The 9937-nt window shown below is 38.5% G+C and overlaps 2 protein-coding genes across 3 annotated transcripts; both read left to right on the forward strand.

Moving 5' to 3' along the window:
- The first annotated feature begins 1243 nt into the window (after positions 1–1243).
- LOC6052103 (zinc metalloproteinase nas-14) lies at positions 1244–2298 on the forward strand. The gene is made up of 3 exons (XM_001868390.2): positions 1244–1347; positions 1416–1595; positions 1651–2298. The coding sequence occupies exons 1-3, from the start codon at positions 1263–1265 to the stop codon at positions 2238–2240; spliced, it is 855 nt and encodes a 284-aa protein (XP_001868425.2). The 5' UTR covers positions 1244–1262; the 3' UTR covers positions 2241–2298.
- A 493-nt stretch (positions 2299–2791) lies between these two features.
- On the forward strand, positions 2792–5942 carry LOC6052099 (ionotropic receptor 21a). 2 transcript variants are annotated; one of them, XM_038257619.1, is made up of 6 exons: positions 2792–3867; positions 3921–4082; positions 4142–4383; positions 4437–4770; positions 4833–4975; positions 5147–5942. In XM_038257619.1, the coding sequence occupies exons 1-6, from the start codon at positions 2831–2833 to the stop codon at positions 5791–5793; spliced, it is 2565 nt and encodes an 854-aa protein (XP_038113547.1). In that variant the 5' UTR covers positions 2792–2830; the 3' UTR covers positions 5794–5942. The 2 variants fall into 2 exon arrangements, with proteins under 2 accessions (XP_038113547.1, XP_001868427.2); XM_001868392.2 differs by having other exon boundaries at positions 4833–5942.
- The last annotated feature ends 3995 nt before the right edge of the window (positions 5943–9937 follow it).

Here is a 9937-nt window from a genome sequence, read left to right on the forward strand (position 1 = left end):
TTTAAATGTCTGTTTGGTTTTTTGTTGTTTAAAGCCAAATTTGTTAACAAAAAATATTTGTTTATGATGAAAAGTTAGCAAAATCCATCTTTTATTCATTATATCTATCATTAGACCATCAAAACATCAAATATCGGCTAAATTTGGTATAAAAATAACAGTTTGCCTATAGTGGACCCGGGTCCACAATCGGATTATGGACCCGGGTCCACTATAGGAAAAGGGGGTCCACAACAGGCAAAAAAAACTTTTTTTTCAATTGGCTATTTTTCTGCTCAAAAACAAATAACTGATGAAACAAATAGTCAAAATTGTTCAAAAGATTTCAGTTTTCATTGTTTTGTACAAAGGGTTATGAAAAAGTGCCTAAAATATTGAAAATTTGTGAAAAATGTGCTTCGGCTCTACTAGGGGGTCCACTAATGGTTGAAATACCCTATCTGATGAAATACCCTTATCAGCCAAACATAGTTGAATGTTTAAGCTTTCAATTCATGCAAAAAGTTCATAGTTTTGTGAGAAATTGACAGAGTTATGTGCGACACAAAAAAAGGAAATCAAGTCTCCCCACTCTCCCCTAATGCTTAAATTGCTTTCTAAGCTATTTTCAACACTTTTATACATGCTCAATATGTTCGTTATAAATTGTATTTAAACAAGATCAATAGCATTTTTGCCTCGCAAACGCAATTTTATTGAGCTAAATTACGTATTTTTACATGTTTTTGTTTCAAACACCTTTTCTTTTTTTTTATAAAACACAATAAAAAAATGGCAACGGCCTTATTCGTTTGAAAAATCGTTAAAAGCAAACAATTTTAAAACTAAACATTAATCCTTATTTAAATTCCAATTTTCAATTGAAAACATTCAACTTTAAATTAACTTTGGAAAACTTCAGCTTAAAATTTTGTATGGAAAATTAAGGGAAATTAACTAGATGCCATTTGAAATTTGTAGCAATTTTAATATTAATTATTTTTTTGGTTAAAGGGCAACATTTTAAGTTACGGATGGATACCACCAGCCAAAATGCGTTTAAATTTATGACTGTACTGTAGTTTTGCTTGGTTTTTTCTTTATTAAATTAGGTTTCCCCTTCTGAAAAGTAGACAGGATTGCTGAGCAAAGGCAATAAATTTCGTGATAATTAAGTCGCGCATTGATACTGGTTCTTACATTTCGGGCAATTAAAGGTATAAAAAGGAACACCTTTTCAAGAAAAAATATCATTTGGAAAACGACAAAACAGTTGTTACACAATGAGTCGTACTTTAATTTTCTATTGGACCTTGGCTTTGGCGTTTGGGCTGTCAGCGGGCTATCATGAACCTCGGGAGGAAGTTGGTAAGAAAAATGGCTAGTTTCAGATGTGAAATTGTATCTTTTTTTACATAATTATCCTCCACTAACAGGTGAAATTTTGAAAAACGAATATTCAAAGTTTGATCGTCGCAAGCCGTTCGAGATGGGATTGGGCTATTACTACCAGGGTGATATTCTTCTTAAACCTAAAACGAGCAAGGTTGGCCTTTTGGATCCAGCGACTCGATGGCCTAATGGGATTGTGCCGTATAAATACGAAGGCAGTTTTTGTAAGGATTTTAGAATGTATGATTATTATGGCATAGTAAACTTCTTTCTTTAAAGCATTTCTGGAAAAGTCGGTAATTAACGCTGCAATTCTTCAGTACTCGGTTAGAACGTGTGTTCGATTTGTTCCGTACAAGGACCAGCCGTTCTACATCACCATTACTAAGAACGATACCGGATGTTACTCGTATGTAGGATACCACGGAGACAATCAATACCATCGTGTAAACCTTCAGAGTCCCTACTGTCTGGATCGTATTGGGACACCGGTGCATGAATTTCTGCACGTGCTTGGAGCTTTTCACGAGTTTACCCGACCGGATCGTGACGACTGGATCTCGATCAACAAAAGTGCTTTGAGGGAAGAGTTTCAGACGGAAGAATTTTTCAATGCCAATTTCGCTCTGTTGCCTGTCGAATTTGTTTCAACGTACAACATCACCTACAACTATCAATCGGTGATGCATTACTCGAAATACGCTGGTGCGGCTAGTCCCAACTATCCGGTGATGATCAACAAGAAACCCTTTTTTGGAGATTTTGGTAACGACGCTGGAATGTCCCAAACTGATGTGGATATGGTCAATATTATGTATTGCGGAAAAAAGGCAAAGGTGGTTGAAATTGATGGAAATTCGGTTGAATGATAATCGAGCAATTTAGAAGTGTTTAGTAATAAACAAGTTATTTAAATAAATATCTATGCACAACAAAAAAAAGGAATTTTTTCTACTTGGCCCATGCAATCGTTATTGAAATCCTTCTCAAATAAGTTACACAAATTGGAGCTCAATTTGAAGAATTTGAGCGAAAAATTGTTTTGATTCTGTTGGTTGACCTTTGGAATACCTAATAAATGAGACCCTTGCCAATGAGTTCAAAACAATCTATCCATTTTAAGGACAAAAATCTTTCGTCTCCCTCCGAAAGCCCCAAGAGTTGAAAAAATCAATTTTCTTCCAACCGCGGACGCCAACCTACATTAAAACTCCAATATGAATCCGTGCTCCACAATGCTTCTCGGGAATCATAATTTCCGATGTGTGCACGTGCTCGTTGGGGAGAGATCAAAAGGTTGCTCGCGTTTTCATGAATTTCTAACGGCTTTCCGAGTGAGGTCGCCCAAATATAGACCTAACTGGCGAGGTATAAAAGTGAGCGGCAGGACGTTCGAAGGATTCGTTGGTCAAGCAGTTTGGTGTTGAGAACAAGTGATTTTGGAAGCTATAAGTGCAATATGAAGAGTGTTCTGCTGATTAGTGCTTTTTGCTTTGTGTGGATGGAACTTTTGCTGGCCTGGCAGCAGCAATCCTTGGACCCGTACAGGCAGGCCCTGGTCAATTACCGGTCGGATGCTCCGAAGAATAAGTTCTACGAGTTGTCAAGCGAGCAGTACGTTCCGGGTACTTTTGACGCGGATTCTGGAGTTCGACAGAAGCGTTTAAGTGATCCTACCTTTCGAGGTAATCCGAAGACTCGTGAACAGATTTGGGCTAGGAATTTTGCTCACATTTTGGTGAACGATAGGCAGTCAAAGTCGTTGGTGGATTTGTTGATCCGAGTTGTGACAAAGTATCTGCACGCATGTATTCCGATCATCCTGTTTGATTCGTATGTTGAGCAGAAGGAAGGCTTAATGATGGAGTCGTTGTTTAGACAATTTCCGTTGACTTATACTTGTGGAAAAATCGGACTGAACTACACGCTGGAAAATCCGGAGATTCTCGCCACCACAGCTTCCAAGTGCCGCAGCTATATAATTTTCTTGTCCGATGCACTGATGACCCGCCATATAATTGGACCTCAGCTGACCGACTATGTTGTCGTTATCCCGCGATCAAGTCAGTGGAAGTTGCAGGACTTTCTCTCGTCGAAGGAATCCAGAGATATTCTGAACCTGCTGGTCATTGGCGAATCGTACTCGGACGGAAAGTCAGCTAACGAGGAAGTTCCGTACGTGCTGTACACACACGATCTGTACATAGATGGGTTGGGTTCGAACCGACCAATTGTGTTGACAACCTGGATGAACGGGAAGTTTTCCCGTACCAACGTGGATCTGTTTCCGAAAAAGATCAGGAAGGGTTTCTCGGGACATCGCTTCACCGTTGCGTTAGCTCACCAACCTCCATTTGTGTTTAAACAACTGTCAACAGATGCGGTCGGCAACATTGCCATTCGGTGGGATGGGATAGAAATTCGAGTGCTGAAAACGATGGGGAATTATCTTAACTTTACGATCGACTATAAGGAACCGTCCAAAGGCTATCTTGGGTAACGTGCTATGACTGTAAGGCTCGACCGGATGCTGATGATTTTTACTTTAGTCCAGGAGACGCTATAACGGATGAAGTTGAACGACGTCAAGCGGATATTGGGGTTGCTGGAGCCTACGTGACAATCGAGCGAAACGTTAATACGGAAATGGCGGTGTCACACTCTTCAGACTGTTCCGCCTTTATCACGTTGATGTCATCGTCTCTTCCCAGGCAAGATTTGCTCAAAATGTGTTTGTTGCCAGAATATCTCAGTCCCACAATTTCCACAGGTACCGCGCCATCTTGGGCCCGTTCCAGTGGCCAGTATGGTTGGCTTTGACGTTGATCTATCTGCTGGCGATATTCCCGCTGGCTTTTTCCGACAAGCTCAGCTTGCGCCATCTGATCGGAAACTGGAGCGAAATCGAGAACATGTTTTGGTACGTGTTTGGTACCTTCACAAACAGTTTGACCTTTACGGGTGAGAACTCTTGGAGCAACACGAAGAAGACCTCGACGCGGATGTTGATCGGTAGGGACATGCAGATAGTTGATTGCAACGTGTCACTAATTTATTTCTTCAAGGTATTTACTGGATGTTTACCATCATTATCACATCGTGCTACACTGGGTCAATCATTGCGTTCGTAACTATGCCGGTCCTTCCGGATACGGTGGACACGGTCGCAGAGCTACGTAGAGGATTTTATCGCGTTGGAACACTGGATCGTGGCGGCTGGGAACGATGGTTTTTGAATTCGAGTGATGCTTCTACAGCTAAACTTTTAAAGAAGCTTGAATTTGTGTCCAGCTTGGAAGAGGGCATAAAGAATGTCACGGACGCTTGGTTGATTTCGTATGCATTCATCGGTTCCAAGGCTGAGCTAAACTATCTGGTCCAGTCCAACTACTCGGATGAGTAATTTTGATAAGGTAATTTAGTGTCAAGTTCAGTAATCTCACTTGCTGTTCCTCTCACAGATCACACAACAAACGCTACGAGCTGCATGTTAGTAAGGAGTGCTTTTCGTTGTTTGGTGTATCGTTTGTTTTGCCTCAAAAATCGGTTTATCGGGACAAATTCAACAACGCGATACTGTACATGCAGGAAGCAGGTATAATAGGTAAATTAAGCAAGGACGTTTCTTGGGATATGCAGAGAACGAGTGACGGTCGTTTTCGGCAGGCTTCGGTTGGCAAAACTTTGCGTTCACCAACGGCAGGAGCTGAGAAGGGCCTCACACTGGGCGACACGGAGGGTATGTTTCTGTTGATGGGCATTGGGTATCTCTTAGGTTTGGCTGTACTGATCTCCGAGTGGATCGGCGGGTGTACCAACAAGTGCAAAGAGTTGATCGAAGCTCGTAAAGATCGTTTCCGGCGCTCGTCGACCTCCTCAATTCCCGCATCCAGTGCATCCTCGGCGAACCAGAACTCACCCAGAAGACGACCAACGGGAAAGGAGTACAACCTCATGTACAACGGCGACAGCAGCTCGCAAGCGTTGACTCCCCGGGCTGGCTTCGACGACGACAGTGGATCGGATATTAGCGAGGGAACGCGCACCAGAAGAACCCTGTCGGAGAGCCTTCAGGACGTTGGCCAGAATACGCTGCAAGAACTGTACGATGGTCCAAACCGCAGGCATTCGACGATTGTGTACATCGACGGGAAGATGATGTCAGAGGAAGAAGCGCAGCGATATGCGGCCACCAAGAAGTCCAATCGCTCGCACTCCAGCCTGGGATCGGTTGTAGAGCACGAGGTGACTCGGCTGTTCAAGTTCTTGGACGATCGGAAGGGAAGCCACGAGGAGCATCGACCCAAACATTCACGCCATCATTCTCGCTCGATTGAGGTGGCAGCGGAAGTTAACCGGGTGGTGGACGACGCGGAAAAGCAGGTCGTTGAAAAGTCATTTGGAGAGGAACTGTTGCATTGAGCTTATGGGTCTTCGTACAATTTTGACAAATGACCATACAAAAATTGTCCGAAAATATATGAATTCGGTTTCTTTTTTAAAGTAATTTTCTGATCAATTCGATGTCCTGACAAAGTTGTAAATGAGGACAATAATTAAATTTCCCAAAATCGGTATTTTTTCCACTTATGGAATCACAGCCTTTTATAAACAATATTGAAGGCACAGAATTCTCCACCGTAGTAACGTCACGCTACATATTCGCTCGTAGAACAGCAACCGATTTGTTAAATCCTTAGCCCAACGTCGATTCTTATGGCAAATTGAACGTACTTTCAGAATCTGTAATAATATTGAGGTGTCTTTTTGGAAATTTCCGAGTTACAGAAAAAACTGAAAAAAACGTCAAACCGTTGTAACTTCGTGGCAGAATGTGTCATAACTATAAAAATTCTAAAAGTTTGTCGATTTTTTAAGATAGTGCCCGCTTCTATGAATACTTTTTTGGAAAAAATCAGAAAATTCCCTAAAATTCAATCTTAAATCAACGGAAATTGGACCTCTGGCTGCTGAGAATCTGAGATAAAGAGGATAATAGAAAAACAAACAGAAACATTGAAATTTGTCTAAGTCTCATCAAAACAGCCTACCTTTATCGAATGCCAATAAATCAGCAACTATGGTCCAATTTTCAATGCAAGAAAGTTGGTGAAATTTTCGGTTTTTTTTCCATTTCCTTTGACAAAATATTTTAAATTGATTGTAAACTATTTATGGAGATGAATACTGAGCATCAGAATCAGAAAAAGAGTCATTTTAGTATGTTAACAACTTCTGAATTTTGGATCCAAAGACGAAAATGTTTTAGAAAAAGAAATATATATTTATTAAAGAAATCGAGGGATTTGTTCGAACGCGAATCAATTCAACACGGAGTGTCAGATCGAGGTGCTCTTTGTGGCGTTGAGTTCGTATAAGTCCAAGGAAGGTTCTTACGCCGAAAAGTGACAACTTTGGCCACTCTGGAACCGATTTCGGAAAATCTGCAGATTGTATGGAAAAAGTTACGAATAATCAAATTTTGATCACAGGAGGCTGAATAAGCAAACAAGCTAAAAACTTCAAGAAACGAAAAAAGACAAGATGAAGTTTGTCGTGTTTAGCTTGTGTTTTTATAAATTTATTGATATTTTCAAAATGTTCTATAGTATCATAACTGTTATTATGTAGGGGAAATATACCCATTTTAATCACACTAAGCCGTTCGACCAATTCTCATCACTTTTGCCGTTTTCTGCTATTAAATCAACATATTCAGATGTTTCAATAATGGAGAGTTGCTTGCTCACTTTTATTTGAGCTATTTATTACTTTGGAACAGTCAAAAACACTTTATATAAGCTGTAATTAATGATCAAAGTGCTGATAGGCCGATAATAGAAATAGGCTGAGAAAGGGTATAGTTCCCCTATTAAGCTATTTGTGATATTTTGAGTGCATAATTGGCAAAGGGAGCGCGGGGTCGTAAAAAATATTCGGAGTGAAAAGTGATTTTTTTTTGTGTGTGCCTTTTGTTCCGCATTTTTATCGTGAATTGTGTGCTGCGAGGAGAAGATTACCCTCTGAGAATGCAGCGTCATCAGTGCATAATTGGCAAAGAGAGCGCGAGGTCATTAAAAATATTCGGAGTGAAAAGTGATTTTTTGTGAATTTCAAAGCCCTTCCTATATCATCGTTGATCGGAAGGCACGGTGTCGGGTGGATTGTGTTAAAAATTTTCGAATAAGGTTTTATTTTTTTGTGGTAAAAAAAGCCATTTCTATATAATGATCGAAAGACGCACTGACAATTTGGATCGTTGAGTTAATAGTGGAGAGCAATTCCAGCCCAAAACAGGAATTTTTCAGGTACTTTTTTCTCGACCCTCTCCGATTTCAATGAAACTTTGTAGACATGTTATCCTACGCTTATATAAGCCATTTTTGTGTATATGGAGCCAGTTCCACACGATAATGACATTTGAGAAGGGCGTAAGTGTTTTAAATATTTTTGTAATTCGGAATTTAAATATTGCTGTATCTCGAAGCCGTTGCATCGTATCAAAAAGTGGTCAAAGACAAACTTGTAGGAAATTTGACGGGCTTTTCGATAAAAATACACTGAAAGAAAAAAACACCCAACTTTTATGAGATTTTTTGATTTTTAAGTTTAAAAGTCAAATTTGAGGGGGAGCCAACGATTTTTTTTCGTTCAAAATTTTTGTGAAGATAGCCTAAGATGTTACAAAAAGACTCACGAAAAATGCAGGATGGAGCAACTCACCTAAAAAAATACAAAAATTATTTACTGAAACTGTTTTTTTGAAAAGTGCTCTAAACGTCAAAATTTTTAAAAACCGAATACGGGAATCGATTCTCCAGACAATTTTACATAAAAGTCTCCATATTGACCATTGTCCTAAGTCCAATCCTTGTAAAGTTACAGCGGTTTTAAAAATAAAAATGTTGAAAAATAGGTTTTTTGATGGTTTTTGGCAATTTATATATAACAGACTTGATTTTTCAGTCTCGTAAATATTTTTACCGGAAAGCTCGTCAAATTTCCCATAAGTTTGTCTTTGACAACATTTAAATTGGATGTATGAGCTTGCAGATATAAGCTTATTACATTGCTCATAATTGAAAACATCATATTTTTTCAGTGTAGTATAGTAACCTGGATAGTAAATTAGCTTACATCTGCTACACTCGCCGCCTCTGCTAGATGCATTCGGGCGCGCTGATCAATAACTGTTACCTGCTTTTATTGAAATAAGATTTCATCCCAAATAATCATTAACAAAATAGGCAAATATTGAATGTACACCACTGTAGAAAACTGCTGTATAATCTTAAATTTAAAAAAAAGTATACAGTGAATTTGTGTGCTAGCCCAATCGATAGCCCAAGAATGGAATTCCTGCAGAGCTAGCAGGAAATTGCAATTGATCTTGTAAGAAACACTTAAGAAAAAGTGTACGATACATTATAGTGTTAAAAATTATGAATTAACATGATTAAAACTCTCGTGAAGCATGATTAAGCAAGAGGATTTCCGGAAAGTAAAAAAACTGAAAAATGTAAGTAAATCACAAAGATTAATCTGATTTATTAACTGATTAAGATCAAATTCAGTTGTGTTGATTTCGACACCGTCCGAACAATATTCTTTTTTTTTGTTTGTCAATCATTTAGAAATCTTGAAAGACGATAAAGCTACTGTCAATTATTCAGATGAAACTGGCTCACAATATAAAAATCGGTTTAATATGATCAACCTTTCAAACCGTTAGGCAGATTTTTTGAAGTTATTGCTGAATGGCAATATTTTGCTACCGCACAGAGTTATTTCATCTACCACAGCCAGCTCTATATTTGTTCTCACTTCAAATAAAAGAAATAATTTGATAAAATGGGAAGAAATGAGGAATTAGGAAAAATATAAAAATAATAGAAAAATGATATTTTTTTGAAAATTGTATTGTTAAAACTCTATAGCATTTGCAAATAAATATTCAAAGTTCAAATTTTACTTAACCCTTTCAGGCCTGAATTTTCAAAAAAATATTTTTTCAGTCTATGATGGGAAAATGATTGTTATGACCATACGAAAATTATAGGCTTGTTTTGAAAATTTTGATATTTGGGTCATATATGACCCATCAGGCTCGAAAGGGTTAATATGGTTCAATGACTCTGTGATCAGGAAAAACAGTGCATTGAAAATTACCCAATAAATATTCCTTAAACAAAAAATAGGTTGTTCAAGGTATTGATTATCTCAAAATCGTATAAAATTATAAAAATGATTCATCTTACAGAACACCAGGTAGTAATTATTCATCAGCGCGCCTGAGTGCTTCTAGCAGAGGCGGCGAGTGTAGCTAATCTCAAATACTCAAAACTTTAAAATTCGATATCTCTGGAACGACACATATTCCTTTCTGTCGATAAGTGATTCTTATGTAAAATCGGACGGGGAATACGATGGTGAGGTCAAATTCAAAAAATAAATAGGGCTGTTTTGAGATACGGCCATTTAAAGTTTTCAATTGCGCAATACAGGTAGAAAACATATTTTAATCTAAATTTTGATCACAGAAATGGATTCTACGTCCAATTTCCTT

Source organism: Culex quinquefasciatus, chromosome 2 (assembly GCF_015732765.1).
Source record: "Culex quinquefasciatus strain JHB chromosome 2, VPISU_Cqui_1.0_pri_paternal, whole genome shotgun sequence".
Taxonomy (NCBI): domain Eukaryota; kingdom Metazoa; phylum Arthropoda; class Insecta; order Diptera; family Culicidae; genus Culex; species Culex quinquefasciatus.